Consider the following 20,867-nt stretch of genomic DNA (forward strand, 5'->3'; position numbering starts at 1 on the left):
CAGCCCATAGAGCCCTTACAGAAAGCATTTAAAAACTATCCCTTTCTTTCTAATTCCTGTGCAATCACACGCTCCTGGATTACTGTAAGAATCTTTTTTTTTTTTTTTTTTTATCCTTTTCGTTCAGGCTTTTTCTTTTTTAATCCATCCAGCTTCTTCTCCATATAATATATTTTGAATGCTTTCTGAATGTCCATGAGTCTTTGTTTTGAATGTTTTTATTTTCATTATCTTGATGATGAACTGTAAACAGTACATGTTATGGAATGGAGAAAATGGAAACCTTTGCCAAAGCTCTCCCTAGGATATAACCATTGTTAAAATTTGGTGCACATTCTCTTCAACATCACACCTAACCATTATTAAAATTAGGTTCATATTCTATTTAATATTATACATAACCACAATTAAACTTTGGGTGTATATTCTCATTAGCAATTTGTGCATATCACTTAGCCAAGTATGTTATTGATATCTTTCCAAGATAGTAATATAGACCTATCTTATTACTTTTTAAAAATTGGCTTTGATATATACTCAATGAACACAAAAGAATATTTATGAAAAATGAATAACGTATAAAAATTTTTAGTATGATGAACATCTATGTTCACACCATCTTGTTTAAGAAATAGGACATTATCATTACCTGTGAATTCCTGTTCCCTTCCTTCTCAAATGTAGCCATTATCATGTTGTTCTATTTATCATTTTCTTGCTTTTCTATATAGTTTGCATACATGTTTATATAGCTAAACAATACATTGCATGTTTTAAAAATGTATATAAATGAATCATTCTGTGTGCTCTTCTCTGCAACTTGATTTATCCCCCCCTTTACTTTATGTCTCTTTTGGGATTGTGATTGGAATGATATTGAAGAGAATTGATATCTTTGATATTGAGTCTTCCCACTCATGAGTATAATCTATAGTCTCCATTTATTTAGGTCTTCTTTAATGCCTTTCTTTATAGTTTATCATTTTCTCCCTAAATGGCTTGCCCATCTTTTGTTAGATTTATTCCCAGACACAGATTATTTTTTATATTATTCTAAATAGTCCTTTAAAAAGTTAGTTTTCTAGCTGTTTGTTGTTGGCAAATAGAAATGCAATTGATTATTTTGATGGAATGAAACCATTTATTTAACGTCAAGAAACAGGAAAGCAATACATTTATTGTTAATGGACACTTACAGCTGTAATGAAATTCTGTAAATTTGATTGGAAAAGATGGACACAAACTTCAGGTTAGTGTTATTTAGAGAGACAGAGGAATGGAATGAAGGAGAGACACAAAGTAGGCGTTAATGGTATCTATAACATTTAGTCAAATTTATCAATCTTTTCCTTTAAGGCTAGTGCTTTGCTTGTCCTATTAAAGAAATCTTGTAAACTGACAACGTCTTTAATTTAAAAAAAAGAAAGAAATCTTTGCCTACCCCATGATCATTAAGTTACTCTCATATGTTGTTTCTAGAAACTATTGTTTTACCTCTCATCTGGAAGTTATTTTTGTGCATGGTATATAATAGCAGTGAACATTCATTTTTTTCTTTGTGGATATCCAATTGGTCCAGAACCACTTATTAAAAAGAATATCCTCTTCTCACTACTATGTGCATTTTAATCAAAATTCAAATCTTCATATGCAAGTGAATCTGTTTCTGGGCTCTCTGTTTTGCTCCTTTCATTGATTTATCTAATTCTTTGTGGCTATATCATACTCTTTTAATTACTACAACTTTGAAATGTCTTTATATCAAAATGCAGTTTTTCTTTAAAATTTTTTGGCTATTCTTGGCTCTTTGCATTTCCATATGTATTTTAGAATCAGTTTATTGATTTTTACAAGAAGATCCCATTGAATGTTGACCAGAATTGAATCTAACCTGTATATAATTTGGCAGAGAATTGAAAATTTTAAAATATTTAGCTTTCTAATACATTAATATGGAATGGAATATCATCAACTCTTCATAGCTTTTTTGTGTACAGGTAATTGCACATCTTTTGTTAGATTCATTTCTAGGTATTTGATATTTTTCAGTAAGGAGGTATATATTTTTATTTTTCCCAACCTTCTAACCTTGAAAAATTAAAAAATTACAGAAAAGTTTCTAGAAGAAGACAATGATACCCATATAACCTAGAATCACCAATTGTTAACATTTTACCATATTTGATTTATTTATGTCTTCTCCGTGTGTGTGCATTGTGTGTGTGTATATATATATGCATTTATGTTTTATTAAATCAATTGAAAGTGTTACAGACTTCAATCCTAAATACTTCAGCATGTATTCTAAAGACAAGATTTCACACTACATAGTAACAGTCGAATTATCATACTCAGGAAATTTAACTTTGGTGCAATACTGTTAACTAATATGCACTCTATATTCAAATTTTCCTCACTGTCCTAACAATATCCTTTATAGCTGTGCTATAGCCTTAATTCTTGCTAAAGTACCATCAGTTTTATTTTATTTTCTAAATCTAGGATCCAATTGCACTTAGTTGTCATAAAATAGTCATCTTTGGAGGTATCATGAAAATAACACTGGGTCACAGCTTAAATGCCAGTTGTTTTTTGTAGTGGTACATAAAATAATGGTGACTCTTACAATCAACAGTGTCCTAGGTTCAATAAAAGACACTGGTAATGACAAGAGCTAGAGATTATTAAACTCTTACATGAGCTATGCATTTTAAATACATCATTTAATGCTCACAACAACCTTGTGAGGAGGATACTACTATAATTCATCTTATGGACATGATAAAAAGGAAGACAAGTTCATAAAGCTAGTAAGTGAGAGCCACAAACGAACCTAGGCCTTTCTGAGTCCCAATCTTTTCTATACTCCTTTTTGCCTGCTATCATTGCTCTCTCCCCAGCTGCTATCCTGTCTGTCTTCACGGAATGCTTTTCCTCTTTCTCAATAATTGTACAAATCTATATATCTTTCACATCTCAATGGACACTCTACTTCCTTTGTGGAACCTTCCTGGACCACTCCAACTATGGTATGATTTCCCTCCTTTAAACTTATTTCACGCATAACAATTTACACTAGTCACTTTAACATCATACACGTATTTATATTCTTGAGGTCATCTCTTTGGGTCTCTTCAAAAGATTTAGGTGCCTAAAAATCGTGGGTCAGTTTCCCTCTTGTGTTTTATCACAAAATTGTGGTGTGACCTGTCGATTAGATGAAGATGTGACTCTACCCATTCTTGGTGGGTCTTGAATAGTTTACTGGAATCCTTCAAAAGAGGAAACACTTTGGAGAAATGACAGAAACCTCAGAGCCAACAGAAACTTCAGAACAGAGCTGACACAGATGCTGACATTTGGAGAACAGAGACACAGATGTTTGGAGATGCTTGGAGCCCAGCAAACATTGCCTTGAGATGTTAAGCAAAACAGAACCTGGAGAGAGCTAAGGGAAGCCAAGAGATGAAAGCCAGCAAAATGAGGAAACCCCACAGGAATAGAAGTTGAAGGCAATGGAGCCCAGGAGCAAGGGACCAGGAAGGGATCAGCATGCCCCTCCAGCCGATGAAGATGTTCTAGATTTATCAACCTTTCTTGGATTAAGGTATCTTTCCCTAGTTGCCTTAGTTTGGACATTTCTATAGGTTTAGAACTGTAAAGTTGTGACTTATTAAATTCCCTTTATGAAAGCCATTCCATTGCTGGGATATTGTATTCTGGCAGCATTTAAGAAACAAGTACATTTGCCAAAATATGGAAGCAACCCATGTCCATCAACTGATGCATGGATAAACAAAATGTGGTATATACATACAGTGGAATATTATTCAGCTGTAAAAAGAAATGGAGTTCTAATACAGGTGATAACATGGGTGAACATTGAAGATATCATGTTGAATGAATAAGCCAGACACAAAAGAACAAATAATTGTATGATCTCACTGATATAAAACAGATAGAATAAACAAATTCATACAGTCTGAAACTAGATTGCTTTGTGCTTGGGTGGGGAGTAGGGATTGAGGAGTTAATGTTTAATTGGTACAGAATTTCTCTTTGGGGTGATGGAAAAGTTTGATAAGGGGTGATCATGTTGGTAGCACGGCATCATTAATGTAATTAACACCACCGTCTTAAATATTTGAATTTGGTTAAAAATTGGGTTGTAACCAGAATAGATTTTTTTAAACCATGATTTTAAGCTTGTTTGCAAAAGAGCAGTTTTCTTTTTCTTTGCTGCAATTGTCTTTTTGGCAGAGTATTAGTATGTACTAGTTTGTGAGCAAATGAAACATGCAAGTTAATCCACTGGTTTTATTTTTATATATGTATGCTGGAATCTGTATTTCATATAATTTATTTATTTTGAATGGATGTACTAAATTTGCAGCTCAGAATTTTTATTTTGTAATCAATAAACCACAAGGCTCTTAAAAAAAATAAAAAAGGAAGGCCTATCACCTTAGTTGCAGGCAAAGTACGTGACTAAAGCTACAGAGCAATTATTCACTATGAGGTAAGCTATATGAGAGCAGGGGAACCATGTTTAGTATTTTAAAAATCTCCTCCATTGTTGTATCTCTATCACAATTCTTGGTCCTTTATAGGCAGTCAGTAAATATTTCTCAAATTAATGAATGGCACTGCTATTATTGTTGTTGTCTTAGAGCATTGTATAGGAATCTAAGACCCACCATTGAATAGTCCCTGAACTTTGCAGAGTCACCATTATTCACAAAGTATTTTACATTATTTCATTTAAATCTTACAACAACTCAGCGAGATGGTTAGATATTATATTTTTAATGTTGCTGGGGAAACTGAAGTTCAGAAAGGTTAAGTGACTTGTCTTTTGAAAGTAGCAGAGCTGAGGAGTAATTTCACTAGTGCAGAGCTGCCGCTGTAATTATTAAAAAACTGAGAGCAATTATTCAGGAAGAACAAATAAGGTACTTTAGAATGCCAAACTTAACGGAATTCAACTAAATTGTATTACTACTTTTGAGCTCCTAACTGCTCAGGAGGAGGACTTGAAATGTGGATGTAACCCAAGTAGACACAAAATAGAGAAAATGAATGTCAGCTTTCAGGAACTCAGAGGAATGGGGCAATGATATTTATGTGGACATCAGGACAAGGGAGAATTGACAGTCAAGGCTGCACTGGGGGAGAAAAGGAAGTTTCTGCAGAAATGTGGTCAAAAGTTCTCCCTCCTGCTGCTGACAGCTCTTGCATCTTGTAAAAAGGCTCTAGACTGTACAATGACCTCAATCCTCAAAAGAAATTCTCCAGCTTGCCAAATATTTCCTTGCTTGCAGGCCAGTTTGAGCTTGCTTAGAAGCACTAGCTTTGTCCACCTCCCTGTGCTTTCTTTATTCATGTTCATGGGTATATAACACAGGTTCTTTGAACATCAATAACAGTGCTTCTCAGCCCTTGTCTTGACATGCCCCAAGGTGTTTCCAATTATTTCAGGGATGTCTTGTAATTCTTGGAACTGGTTTACTTTAAATTTATTTTAGAAAGAGATATATGCCATTCTAGATGTTCCTTTGTGGTAGATGTGCCTGGGGAGGTGGAATGGGGAGGTATGTGTCACAGAAGGAAAACAAAACAAGAAAATTCTCAAGTTATGAAAGACTGAGAATCTCTCATCTGGGGTGTTTAGAAATGTTCAGTGTGTATTAATCACTGATTTATACCAGTTTCTGAAAGAGACCCTGACATATCAGGGTAGCCACTTAATATTTGTTAAGCGAAAACTATTGAATCAATGAATATAAGACTATGCAAGTATTGGAATAGAGACAGTATGTGGAGAATGTCTAAAGAAGTGTAGCAGTGGAGGAATCTGGGGTTGAAGATGAGTGTGCCCATGGGAGGTGGCATGTATGAAATTTCAGGGAAATAAAAGGATATATGTGACTGCCTCAGTTCCTAGATTTTTCAGACAATCCTGATTTAAGAATTTTGTTCCATTACTTCCATAAGAAAATCATTCTTGTCAGACCTGCTTTTGGTTTGGAAAATACCATCACTGGGAAAAGCAAAGGTCTTCTCTGTATGGAGTGTGGCTGTGATGAAACACAATATGTGAGCCCTGGCGTATTGGGAAAACACCAGGTTTGAAATCCAAAGATGTGAGTACCAGTTCAATCACTTGCCACATTGAGGGGATCTTCATAAAAACTTACAAAATGCAAGAGGAAACAATGTACTCTGAAGGAGAGTTGGCCAACACAATAAAGAGGTGAAGTGGTCCCCATGAACATAAGACATTAGAATTGTTGGTTAAGGACTCTAAATATATTTAAAATGATTAATGAGCTAAAATAAGAAAGAAAAATTACAAGAAAAGAATGGGCCCTATTTAAAGGACAGGACAGTTTTTAAAAGAACCAATGGGAGTTTCAAAAATAAAACAAACTTATTGAAATTAAAAATGGAATGTATTGACTATGATCATTTAAAAAAGTATTTGACATTACTTGGTAAAATTGACCATGTTCATATTCTATCCTTTTGTTTTTTTGTATGCTGGTATGGCGGGAGTCACAGTACATTCTTTTGCCATGTGAGTATCCCATTGTTGCAGCACCATTTGTTGAAATTTTTTATTTGTTTGTTTTGGGAAGTGCTTGGGCTGGGAAGCAAACCAAGTCTCCCACATGGCAGGTGAGAATTCTACCATTGAACTACCCTTGCATCCCCTATATTCTATCTTTTAAGGTTATAAACACAGAAGTAAATATTGGAACAAAAATACAAATCTTCTTAAATACCAAAAGTAATTTTAAAAATATAGCAGCAAAGAAAACACAAGATGAAGAAATAGAAATACAGAAAATATATGTAATGCACATGGTAATTGTGACATAAAATAATATGTCAAAGTTGAGACCAAAAATATCAGTTATATCAATAAATGTGAATAAGCTGAACTCACCTACTAAAAGAAAAAGATATTCAATGTGGCTCACAAAGCAAGACCTCATATTGTGTGGTGCACAGGAGATATGTCTAAAACAAAATGATTCAGACAGTGTAAAAATAAAGGGATGGGTAAATGTTTGCCAGACAAATGGAAATAATAAGAAAGTGGGGGTGTTATCCTAAGATGAGACAAAATTCAGGCCAAAAAATAATTAAACATGACCAAATGAATACTTTGCAATGCTAAGAGCCAATTTCACACTGTAGATATAACAATTATGAAAATCTATCCCTAAAATAGCTCAGCAATTGTCTTTAAAAAGTAGAAACTCCAGGAGATGCAAAGAAATCCAAATAGAAACACACTGATAATAGGAGATTTGACACACCACTCCTGCTGTAAAACAGATCAAGTGGCAGAAATATAAGGATACAGGAGAACTAAATAACGAAATCAATAAAATAGATTTTTTTGAAGCATAAAAGCTTTAGAACCTAATAATAGAATATGCACCTTCTTTCTTAACTGCACATGGACTAGTCACAAATATTGATCAAATATTAGGTCACAAAGAAAGCATCAGTAAGTTCTACAAAATAGAAATGTTACAAACAATAATTTCTAAACATATGCAATAAAACTAGAATTGAAAGAAAAATAAAAAAACAAAAAGAATAACCCTCTTCGAACTGGAAATTTAAAAATCTTCTATTAAACAGTTCTTGAGTGAAAAGGCAAATACGAGTAAAAAAATTATAGAATATCTAAGAAAAACCCAACAAGTAATAAAAACATTACATATCAGAGTCTACGAGATATGTTTAGAGATCAGGGGAAGGTTCATAGCCTCAAGCACTTATATCAATAAAGATAAAAGAATGAAAATGAATTATATTGCAACTTATAAAGCAAGAAAAAGAACAATAAATGAACGAAAAGAAAGCACAAGGAAGAAAACAAGGTAAAAGCAAACAATAATGAGGATTAAGAATAGAAATGAATAGGTCAAATTAATAAGTCAAAATTCTGATACTTTGGAAAAAAGTATGTGTAGATAGGTAGATAGAAAGATAGATAGATAGATATACCACTAGCTACATTCATCAAACCAAAAAAGGAGAAAAACAACTGTATCAAATAAGAAAGACAAAGAAGAAACAAAGATGAAGAATAAAAGTTTAACATGGAATGCAAACAGAAGTGAATGATTCCAAATGTTTTTCAGATGAGTAGTATAAACACTTTAGCTGGTGTGGGGGGAAACTGGGATAGAGGGCAAAGGCTAACCTAAGTAAATTTTGAACAAAATATTATGACTATATACACTAAGATGAAAGAAACAAACAAAAAAACACTGAGAAAATATTAAACTCTAGTTATTCACTTATTTTTCACAAGAATGTGAGTTAGATGTTCTGAAACTGCTTCTTGGGTCTTCTAGTATTGAACAAGTAGGTAAATATTTACCATTCTCCACTAAAAGGAATCAGTGATACTTGGAGAAATGGCTTATTCCAGGGTTGGGGCAGGGAAACTACCAAATGAGCTGGAATAGTATCTTATAGCATCAAAAAGGAAGTGCTCAAAAAATAGTGGGGATGATCAAAAGAACACAGGAGTCAGCTTCAGAGGACAATCTTGGACAATTTTAGAATCAAAATAAAGAATACTAGCGGATTATAATTCACTGAATAAAATAAGAATCTGTGAGATCACTTTGACATAAATAAATGGAGAAGAAGGAAAACTCTTCCTTGTAGGAGAATGTCAAATATAATAATATATGTAGAAGGAGTGATAGAGTTAGTCAATCACCATTTGGCAACTATCATGGTAATAAATGATTCAGGAAAAATAATTAATTGATACTAGTAGTTTAATGAGCAACTTGATATTTATATAATTTCAAAGTATCTCCTCACAAAATTCTTATTGATTAAAAAGGAAAAAATTGTAAATGTTACAGTGCAGGAACTTGGCATGCATCTCCTTCACCAAGTGATCACCAATGATGTTACAAATAGACATTATGTGCTTCTTCATATGATAAACTAGAAGGACACAATACTCCTTCCGTGGTGTCCCAGTCCAAAATTCATCACCTGCATGTACTCAATAGGAAACATTAGTCAAACCTGAATTGATGGATGTTCTACCAAATATCTGGCCTATTCTCGTAAAAAATATCAAGGTCATGAAAGTTAAAGAAAGGTTGAAGACTATTATAGATCAAAGGAGAATAAAGAGACATGACAACCAAGTGCAGTGTGTGAACTTTGATTACATTCTGAACCAGATTTTATGTATTTCCGTATTTACTGCTAGAAAGGACGTTATTGAGACAGTTGGCAAAGTTTGAGTGCTTTTTAGGTTAGAAAATGGCATTGTATTAATGCCAATTTTCCGATTTTGGTAATTTCACCTCAGTGATGTGAAAGAATGCCCTTGATCTTAGGATATATACACTGAATTATGTAGGAGTAAAAGGGCATATCTGCAACTTAATCTCAAATGGAAAAAATATGTATATAGGGAGAGCATAATACAACAAATAGGGTAAAATATGAAACAATTGGGGGAATCAAGTGAAAAGTAAACAGGAGTTTTTTATATTATTCTTTCAACATTTCTATAATGTTGAAATTATTTCAATTTAAAAACAAACAAAAATAAATATTTAAAGATGTTTGTAAAAAAAGTAGGAGAATAACTTCTTTAGGAGTAGTACAAGATTTCCTGATTTCACATACAAAGCACAAACCATAATGGTAATGAAAGATGCATTTGAATAGAATAAAATATCAAATTTATGTACAATAAATGGAATTAAAAGACAAACTACCAATAGTGAGATTTTTGCTATGCTTAAAAGCAGTCATCGAGGACATAAAAAAGCTAGAAATAAATTAGATAATCACAAATTTGCCAATATAAACATCAGCAAAAGATCCTGTGCTGGTTTGAATCTGTTATGTACCCCAGAAAAGATATGGTCTATTTTTAAAATTTATTTATTTATTATTAATTTTTAAATTAAAAAAACATAATAAACTAATGCAAACATTCTTATGATCATTTCGTTCTACATATATAATCAGTGATTCACAATATCATCACATAGTTGCATATTCAACATCATGATCATTTCTTGGAACATTTACATCAATTCACAAAAAGAAAATAAAAGACAACAGAAAAAAATTCATACATACCGTACCCCTTACCCCTCGCTTTCATTGATCACTAGCATTTCAAACTAAATTTATTTTAACATTTGTTCCCCCTATTATTCATTTTTATTCCATATATTCTACTCGTTTGTTGACAAGGTAGATAAAAGGAGCATCAGACACAAGGTTTTCACAATCACACAGTCACACTGTGAAAGCTATATCATTATTCAATCATCATCAAGATACATGGCTACTGGAACACAGCTCTAAATTTTCAAGCAGTTCCCTCCAGCCTCTCCATTACATCTTGAATAACAAGGTGATATCTACTTAATGCATAAGAATAACCTCCAGGATAACCTCTTGACTCTGTTTGGAATCTCTCAGCCATTGACACTTTGTCTCATTTCACTCTTCCCCCTTTTTGTCCAGAAGGTTTTCTCAATCCCTTTATGCTGAGTCTCAGCTCATTCTAGGGTTTTTCTCAATCCCTTGATGCTGAGTCTCAGCTCATTCTAGGATTTCTTTCCCACGTTGGCAGGAAGGTCCACACCCTTGGGAGTAATGTCCCACATAGACAGGGGGAGGGTGGTGAGTTTGCTTGTTGTGTTGGCTGGAGAGAGAGGCCACATCTGAGCAACAAAAGAAGCTCTCTTGGAGGTGACTCTTAGGCCTAAGTTCAAGTAGGCTTGACCTATCCCCTATGGGGTTAAGTTTCATATGAACAAACCCCAAGACTGGGGGCCCAGCCTTTGGTTGTCCGCACTGCTTGTGAGAATATCAAGAATTCAACTTGGGGAAGTTGAATTTCTCCCCGTTCTCATCATTCCCCGAAGGGGATTTTGCAAATACTTTTCCACTCACTGATCAAATCCCTGTGGGATTCATCGGGGCATCAGTCTGGACAAACCAACAAAATCTCATGTTCTACCCAGGATTCCAAGTAGTTTGTTATATTTATACTTTAATGTTCATGAAACCAATAAACCAAACCCAGGATGCCGGTAGCCTTTCCTCAGAGAAGGTATCTTCCTCTTGATGTCTTAATTTGGACAACAAAACAAACGAAAGCAAAAAAGGCACTATAGTTCCTGCCCTTGGAGGAACTTGGGGGAACATATGATTACAACATAGTGGGATAAAAACCACATTATGGATCAGTCCCTAATACACATAAGAGGTGAGCTGGAGAAAGTGAGGGAACATGTCACAGAAATGGTAGAGTCTTCTATGTGTCTCTCTTACACTGAACCAAGTCTTGAAAGACATGAAGGGATTATGCAAGTGAAAGATAGGCAGGAAGGGTGTTTCAAGCAGATCATGTTATCTGCAAAACCCCAGAGGAGTTGCAGGACCTGATTTGGAAATTACTAGTGATTTTTTCGGAGCTGGAATAGGAGGGATGGCAATGAAAGGGACAGAGAGAGTATCAGCAGGTATCCTCTGAGAAAGGCTCTTTAGATCAGGTTAAGGAGTTTGATTGCCTTCTGAAGGTGGAAGGAAGGATAGACTAGTTAAATGGTAGAGTAACAGGTGCATCATGAATTACAAAAGTATTAAATGATGGTTTTGAAGGCAAAATCAGTTAGATTATTATTTTTTTTTTAAAGAAGAAAACCGGGCAAGGAAAAATAGGGGCTCAACTGAGATCAAGGAAGTGGTAATTAAAAGCTACTAGAATATCCAAATAGTAGGACTTGGCGAGGCATTAGCTTTAAGTGTGGGGAGAGGAATCGCGGAAATTCCTGGCCTTGGGCATCTTGGGTGGATGGAGTGATGGGCTGCCTTTTGTGCTGCTTCACCCCACTGATTGGACCAAGAATGAGCATCTTACTTACAAATGTTTACTTCAAATATAAAAATACACAGGGGAAGGATTGAGGATGGTGGCTAATGAATAAATTTTCGTGTGGGGGATGGGTGGGGTATGTGTGGCTTTAGATTCATCTAGAATGTCTTCCATTAATTAAAGCTGATGCAAGCGCAACATAGGAAAACATTAATGTATGTTAATTCTCAGTCGGTACACGGGTGCCATATTATTTTCTGTATGTTTGACCTATTTAATAACTCAATTTCAGAACCAAACGGTAAAAAATATTGTGGCAAGGATGGAAGGTTCTTAAGTACATGAAAGGCTTTGGGATCTATAAAAGTGTTAAACCAGAAAGCGGCGGGGGCGGGAAGTGGTGCGGTTGTCAGCCTTTGTGTGTGCACAAAGCATTGACTGAGAAAAAGACTCTGGAGACCTGCTCTCGGCTGAGCGCCTGTGTGGGTGGGCGGGGCGGGGCGGGAGGGAGGTGGTGAGTGAGGGGGAGGTTCTCTCTCCGCCCCCGCCAGCCTCGCCCCACCCCCTCTGTGACACCGCCTCCCGTCTCCAGGTAACCGATGGGCCAAACAACGCGGCCCTAGGCGGCCGCAACCTGAGGCCTAGAGGCCGCCCCTCTTCTCTCTCTCTCTCTCAACCCTCCGACGCTCAGAGCCATGACTCTGCCGCTGCTGCCCGGCAACAGCTTTAACCGCAATGTGAGTAGCTAGGGAGCCGGTGTCAGAGCTCCGGCCCAGGCTTCCTGCCGTTGGTTCTTCTCCTGAGGGTTGCCTCAACTTTATAGCCTAGTGGAACCCTTACCTCTTCGCCTACACCCGCTCCCCCCTCCCCCAACTGCATCTGGGGGCTTTTCCTACATCAGATACATGAGTCCTAACAGGTGGCAGGACCCTTGAAGGTAGTGAAGACGATAGTGATGATGAAAATACTTAAGAATTACTGTTGAGCGTTTAAGATGTGCCAGGCACTGTTCTTTAATCGCCTTACGCGTCATCTGATGCTCCCAACGGCCCTTTGAATTGGATGCTATGTTGATTCCCATTTTACAGTTCAGGAAACTGAAGTACAGAGCGACCTCACTCACTGGTCCAAAGCTACACAGTCTCATAGTCCAGGGAACCTAATCATTTTCCTCAAATCACTGTGTGAACGAGATAAATATAGTACTTGTTAGTAAAGCGAAGAAACCTCAAGGGGGCTGAAGGTCAGGGTGGCATCCAAACGTGGAGAAATTTTTCTTTATTCAGAATCGGGAGGATCCATTTCAAAGCAAGATGAAGGAACAAAACAAAACACACACAAAAATCCTTGGGCGTTGATGAACTTCTGCCAATAAATAACACCTTATTTAAACAGCAGAAGAAAAGTGCTTGGGACTTTTGTCTGCATTGGTCACTACTCTTTACTTGGTTTTGCCAGTTGTGTCTGAAGGAGAAGGTAACTAATAGATCAATGGAAGAGAACTAAATGAAACCCTTCCGGATATTTACTTAAACCTCTGATAAATTTAGAAACCAGGTGGCCAATTGAAGCATTCAGCTTTATGTGTTCAGGACAGTGTATCCAAGTTGTTAGCCCTAGAGTAACCCCCTTCTTTGTAGCTTTAGGCCGTTAGATTCTGACCCCTACATAGGGTCTGCTCTTTCTGACTTGTACTGATTTGGGCATTTCTTGGCTGATGGGGAGAGGCTGGCCATTCAGCATAGCATTGGCCTTTGGTGGTATTAAGCCAGTCCTTCAAATAAGAATGGATCCGGGGAGGATGGGTATGGGGAAAAAAAAGAGTTTGGAAGTAAAGAAGCATGCTCTGTAAAAGAAATGATTTTTAATAAAGATTGAAAGTACAGCCCACAACTTTTGGCCAGACAACACTTCGGATTACTGCTGCACCTCATGCAGAAGTATCATAGCTTTCATATAGAACATTAAGTGTGGGAAAGAAAAGCAGTGGTTGGATGTGCTATTTTAAAATTTGCAAGGCTGTATGTACTGAGTGTACTTTTGCTTTTTTTTTAACTTATTATATTGTGTGGTACAATATATGTACAGAAAAATACACAATGGATGATCACAAAATGAACATTAAGAAATAGTACATTACCAGTACTTCCGAATTGTAATCCATAACTAGAGTTGCCAGATTTAGCAAATAAAAATACATGTCCCAAATATGGCATGGGACATACTTATATTAAAAATCATTTATTATTTATCTGAAGTTCAGATTTAACTGGGTGTCTAATATTTTATCTAGCAATCCTACTTCTGATCTTTTCTGTTGATCATTCTATCCTCACTCTCCAAAGATAACCGCTATTCTGGTTTTTATAACTATGGTTAGGTTTTACCTGCATTTGGACTTTCTACAAATGAAAACATCTGGTGTTTATTTTTTTCCTGACTAGCTTTTGTTGCTCAACATTATGTTTATAAGGTTTGTTCATGTGGCTATCTGTGGAGGCAGGTAGTATGTTTTCATTGCTCTGTAGTATTCCACTGTGTGAACAATGACATCATTTGTATATACATTTTACTCTTGATAGATATTTGGCTTGTTTGGGGTTATTAAGAATAGTTCTGCTCTATTCCTGTTCATACCTTTTGGTATAATTGCTGGGTCATGTGGTGTTCATATGTTCAGCTTTGGTAGACACTATCAGAGTCTTTATACCAATTTAAATTCTCACCAGCATTTTATGTTCCTCTTGTTCCATATTTTTTTTCTAATATTTGATATTGTTATTCATTTAAACTTTAGTTATTTTGGTGGGTGGATGTAACACAACTCTCTGTAGTTTTAATCTGCATTTTCCTGATTCCTAATGAGACTGAGCATATTTTATACATCTATTGGTCATTTGGATACTCTCTTTGTGCAATGCTTGTTTGTCCCTTGTCTAATTTTCTATTGTTTTTTTTTTTAATGAATAATTTTTCCTTTAGGTTAGTGCTTTCTAAGCTGTTCTCCCATGTTATCTTCTGGAAATTTTGTTATTTTACCTTTAGATCTACAATCAACCTAGAAGACATTTTGTTTGTGTGTATGAAGGAGGTGGGGTTCAGGTGGTAATTTTTATTCATATGTATATTCAGTTGTTTTAGGACCATTTTTGGAAAAGGTCCCCCTTTCTCCACTTCTCTGCAGAACAGCCTTTGTCATTAATCAAGTGCCACAGGTCTGTTTCTACACTCATGAATGTGCTTTAAAAATAAACACAAAAAACCAGAGGATTATTTACTTTATTCCTGAGGCCAATGAAAGTGTGTGTGTCCAGAGAATGAAGAGGGTATTAATTAGATAGATACCTTGGTCTGTCATTCAACCAATTAATATTTATTTGTTAAGCGTCCTAGTATGTGCCCAAATCAAGTGGCTGCGTTTTAAAAATTGTTGCATTAGCTTTGGTACTAAATGTGATGTATGTTGCCCCCCAAATAGTATTATTTTTAAAACTTTTACTTAGTTAAAGGATTGGATGATCTATGGGATAGAATGGTTAGAAAGGTAAAGCCAAATCTTGACTTCTCATCTCCCCACAATGCCTATTACAGTGAATTTCTTGCTGAATTGAACTGTCATGAATGGAAAAACCCTGGCTTTCTGTAGATGATATAATTGCTTGGCTGTTTGGGTTTAAAATTATGACCCAAGCAAACTTTATAGCTTTTTTTTTTTTAGGAATTAAAAAGGAGCTTGTTTCATCCCTTACTTAGCTGTTGGTATCCAGTTGTGAGCAATAGATCGATTTCTGTATGCAACTAGATGAAGTGCAACCTGTATTTATATCTCTGAAATATAATTACTTTACTTTCTAACGTGAGCATTTGTACCACTGATGACATTAAAATTATTTTGATGTGAATTAATTGAAAGATCCCACAAGTAAATTCCAGACTCATGCTATCTTTTTCCAACAGTTTAAATGTTTGATTCGAATTGAGCTAAGAGAATCTCAAGCATATTGTCAGAATGATAAAATATTAAAATTAGGAGAGACATTTCCAGTCAAAGCTGAAAATCTTTTCTACAGCATCTTGGACTGATGGTTGTGTAGTTGATCCTGAATATCTCTAATGAGTAATGAGCAGCTCACTCACTCTATGCTTTATATGAAGCTACCTTGCCAACGACATAGGAGGATTTGGTTTAAGTAGTGCATCATCTAATTTATGGTGAAGCAAATGTTTTTTTAAGAAGAGAAAAAAATTATTTGAGGTCACAACAGTAATGTAAAACAAGAATTCAGAATCTGTCTCTCTTATAAAAAGGTAAGGGGTAATACCTTGATATCCGTTTTTATCTAGGCTAATATAAGCCTACATATTAATTTATAGAAGAAAATGTATTGATAGAGGAAGATTGCTCTTTGGGAAATTTACCAGTAAGTTAAAAGAAAAACAACTAAAATAGCCTTTATGAATAATACATAGTATGCATATTGACTTCAAGATGTGATATTAGATAAGTCAATTTATATTTAGCTTAGTGATGAATATGATTGCAAAACAATTGCTTTATTCATATTGTGGGGAGTTATCCTGCTCTAAAACCCTGCCTTCAGATTCCTGGCTATGTTCCTACTGGTCAATTCTATTGAGTTGAAATAGACTGCATCAGGTTCAAAGTATTTATTCAACTTTACCTGCCCCTTTCTCCACATGTATATAGGAGTTTGTCATTTACTTTGTGAGAATAAGTTTTTTGTATGCTGTATGGTGTGGTCACATTTCATTATTTTCCCATGTGATTATCCTGTTATTGCAGCACCATTTGTTGAATTTTTTGTTTGTTTGTTTGCGTGTTTGTTTTTTTGGGAAGTGCATGGACCAAAAATTGAACCTGGGTCTCCTGCATGGCAGGTGAGAATTCTACCAGTGAACTACCTTTGCATACTCTGTGAGAACAATTTAGTGAGTTATGACCAACATTTAAAAACAAAAAAAGGAAGGGAGAACTGGAATACAATAGAAAAGAATAAAAAATCAGAGTGTATTATGCGTGGAAAGAATAGGTATTGCTTCATGAACTTTTGTTTCCCTTGTGCGTGTATGTGTATGTGTGGTATGTCACTTGAGTTACATTAAAATATGTTTGTTACTGTGGTTGCAGTCAGAAAGTTTGAGAAACACTATCTTAGAGCCATTTCCACCAATTCTTGCCTCAGTGTTTTAAATTCATATCTCCAACTTCCTGCAATAGCAGATCCGGTCTCTTACCCTTAAGGAAGCCTCAACAGATACAAGTCAGACTTTCTCAAACTTTTTACCCTTGAGGAATCTTTGAAATGATTTTCCGGTCTCGGAACTCCTGCATAAAAATTATATCTACAACCCATGGTACATTAGTGTGATCTGTGAATTGTAGCTATAATAATCCAATAATAATTCTCTCTTTTGAGTAAAGAATTATAATTTTCTGTGGATCTGTTGATTTTAGCCCATTTATTTACTTACTCTTTCTGTTGATATCCCACAAAAGATATCAATTATAATGCAAGTAAGGAGCTTAATAGAGAAAACCTGATTTTTCTTTGCTTATTGTAAAATTTCCTACTTGATTTTTTTTCTTTTTACCTTATCCAAATAGGCTTAAAAATTGTCTTATAGTTTCTACTATAGAGAATGCTAATGACGTATGATATGTGGTATGTAGTATGAATAAAAGTAGTTTTCTTCCCTATTTAAAATGAAAAATGACTTTAAGCTAAGTTTTCTTGGGGAAAAAAAAATCCAGGTAATTAATCTTGGCCTACCTTTCTTCCTTTTTCATACATTTTAAAAACTCATAAGGAGGATGGGCCACGGTGGCTCAGCAGGTAGAATTCTGGCCTGCCATGCTAGAGACCCGGGTTCGATTCCCAGTGCCTGCCCATGTAAAAACAAACAAACAAACAAAAAAAAAAACTCATAAAGCAAACATAATAAATTTCTGTTAAATAATTTTTAATCCAAGATGGGATTTAATTTTTTCTAAAATTAGGCTCAATAGGTTTAATTTAAATAGAGATTGTAAATTCATTTTAATTAATGCTATTTACATCATGAAAATATATTGACAGTGTTAAATACTAAAGCTACTAAAACCATAGACAAAGCAATGTAAATAAACGTATGATCGAAGATAGTTTTATATGACAATTAAATTTTTTTACTGACTGACGTGATTAGGCTCAATTGAAGGCAGTTACAAAATTATTATATATCTTGATCTTTTTATAGATCTATATATACATAAAAATGTTATTTTTTAATTAAAAAATTTTTAGAACACAGTTTACCTCTTCAGTGTGAAACCTGTGCTTGTATTTTGCTGTACAAATTCAGTTCTGGGTCAAACAAGATAAACACACAAATTTCTTTTTCAACTGAAATGAGAAGATTTCTATCCTTCCTCTTTATACCTGTAAAGCAAGGAAAGTTTTGCTTTCATCTGTAAGAATTTGGAAATTGTAGCAAAATGGTCATTGCCTTCCTATGAATGGCAGGATACTTGACTTTCACATTAATGCAGAGCCCGTATATGTTTATAAGAAACTGCCAAACTGTTTTCCAGAGTGGTTGTACCGTTTTGCATTCCTACCAAAAATGTATAAATGTATGAGAGTCCCAATTGCATTGCATCCTCATCCTCCCTAGCACTTCATATAGCCAGTATTTTAAATTTTAATTATTCTAAAACGTGTGCAATGGTATCTCATCTTGATTTTGATTTATATTTCCCTAATTGCTAATGAGGTTGAACGTCTTTTCTTGTGTTTATTTGCTATCCATGTATCCTTTTTGGTGAAATGTCTGTTCATGTCTTTTGACCATTTTCAATTGAGTTGTTTGTTTCCTTACTGTTGAGTTTTGAGAATTCTTTATATATTCGCGATACAAGCCCGTTGTTGGTATGTGGTTTGCAAATATTTTGTTCTAGTCTGTAGCTTGCATTTTCTTAAAACAAAGTGAGAAAGTAGGTATATATTTTAAAAGATAAAATATAAAGTGACTTCAAATAAAAATAATGTGACTCAATGTGACTGTGTGATTGTGAAAATCTTGTGTTTGATGCTCCTTTTATCTACCTTATCAACAGACGAGTGAAACGTGTAATGAAAGTAAATAATAGAAACAAATGTTAAATTAAATTTATATTGAAATGCTAGTGATCAGTGAAAGGGAGGGGTAAGGAGTATGGTATGTATGAATTTTTTTCTGTTGTCTTTTTGTTTCTTTTTCTGAATTGATGCAAATGTTCTAAGAAATGATCATGATGATGAATATGCAACTATGTGATGATATTGTGAATTACTGATTATATATGTAGAATGGAATGATCAAAAGTTAAGAATGTTTGCGTTTGTTTGTTATATTTTCTTAAAAAATGAAAAAATTAATTAAAAAAAAGATATTTAAGCCCTCTAATCTCCTATATTCTGGAGCAGCTAGAAGGAAAAATATGAGAGGATCATTGGTAGCCCATGACAAACTCTGGAATCTGTCCTGTAACTACTTGTTGAAGAGTGCTTTGAAAATTATTGCTTTTTTATTTCTTTGCTTTGTATGTATATATGTATACTGTATAATAAAAGAAGTTAAAAAAAAGTAACGTGACTTCAAACTGATATTTCCAATCCAAATGAAGAAATAAAGGGTTTTCTTTGATTTATACTTATCTTTTACTTATATTGAAATTTTTGATTCATAAAGATGTTGCTTTATTCTAAGATAAATAATAATATATATACTACATATAATAGTATATATGTATAATAGTTTTGATTAATGATGATAACATTAACAATGATTTTGAAAATAGTTTAAGGTTCCTTTGTAATTCTTTTTAAGGGCACATCCCATTAGGAATATACAGAAAAATGATGGGGTTTTAATTTTACTTGAAATGATTCCTGACTGTATGGTTAAAACACCAGCTCAATACCTGGTTAAGTTCATTTGTATCATTTTGCTATTTAATTTAAAACATTTTTGTTTTATTATAGTGTAAAACATTTATGTGGTTTCAAAGTCAAATTTACAAAGCAAGACACATTCACAGAAGTCTAGCTTTTATCTCTGTCCCCTTAATCTTATTCCCTCCTTCCCTTCAAAAGTGACTTAAAAATAGCTATTTAGTTTTGGGTTATACTTCCTTTTTTTAAAACAGAAAATTCTTAAATATATTCACATTTATTCAACAAATGGTAGCATTTTGTATATATTATAATACCTTGCTTTTCCTTTTAGCAGTATGTTTTGGAGGTCACTTCTTTGTTGTGTATAGAGCTATTCCTCATTCCTTTTTAAAGCTTCATAATATATTCTCCCTGGTGTGGACACATTATCGTTTATTTAACCAATTTGCTTTTGCTATATAATTGTGTTATTTCCAGTCTTTTGCTATTATAAATGATGCTGCAAAAAATGGCCAATGCTGTGTTCCAAAAGACACCAGCAAGAAAATGCAAAGTTGAGCCATGGTATGGGAGAAAATATTTTGCAAATCATATATCTGATAAGGGACTTAAACCCAGAATATACAAAGAACTCTTACAACTTAATAATAAAAAGACAAATAGCCTAATTTTAAAAATGAGCAAAGGATCTGAATAGACATTTCTTCAAAGAAAATATACAAATGGTCAATAAGCACATGAAAAGATGCTCAACATCAATAGTCATTAGGAAAATGCAAATGAAACCACAGTGGGATGCCACTTATACCAAATAAGCTGGCTATAATGAAAAAGATGGAGAGTAGCAATTGTTGATGAGAAACTGGAACCCTTATACCTTGCTGGTACGAATGTAAAATGGGTGCAGACCCTTTGGAAAACAGTCCGGTAATTCCTCAAAAGGGTAAACAGAGTTACCTTATGACCCAGTAATTTCACTTGTAGGTATATATCCAAGAGGAATGAAAAGGTATGACTACACAAAAACTTGT

The 20,867-nt window shown here is 34.5% G+C and overlaps 1 protein-coding gene across 2 annotated transcripts in view; it reads left to right on the forward strand.

Moving 5' to 3' along the window:
• The first annotated feature begins 12,472 nt into the window (after positions 1–12,472).
• The window catches only part of EFHC2 (EF-hand domain containing 2), a 206,499-nt gene continuing 198,104 nt past the window's right edge, over positions 12,473–20,867 (forward strand). Inside the window, exon 1 of one of the 2 annotated variants that reach the window (XM_077145069.1) lies at positions 12,473–12,636. In XM_077145069.1, coding sequence (XP_077001184.1) covers positions 12,595–12,636 — 42 coding nt within the window. In that variant the 5' untranslated portion in view covers positions 12,473–12,594. The remainder of the gene's footprint in view (positions 12,637–20,867) is intronic. The other variant, XM_077145067.1, reaches the window with a different exon arrangement.

The sequence above is a fragment of the Tamandua tetradactyla genome, chromosome X (assembly GCF_023851605.1).
Source record: "Tamandua tetradactyla isolate mTamTet1 chromosome X, mTamTet1.pri, whole genome shotgun sequence".
In the NCBI taxonomy this organism is placed as follows: domain Eukaryota; kingdom Metazoa; phylum Chordata; class Mammalia; order Pilosa; family Myrmecophagidae; genus Tamandua; species Tamandua tetradactyla.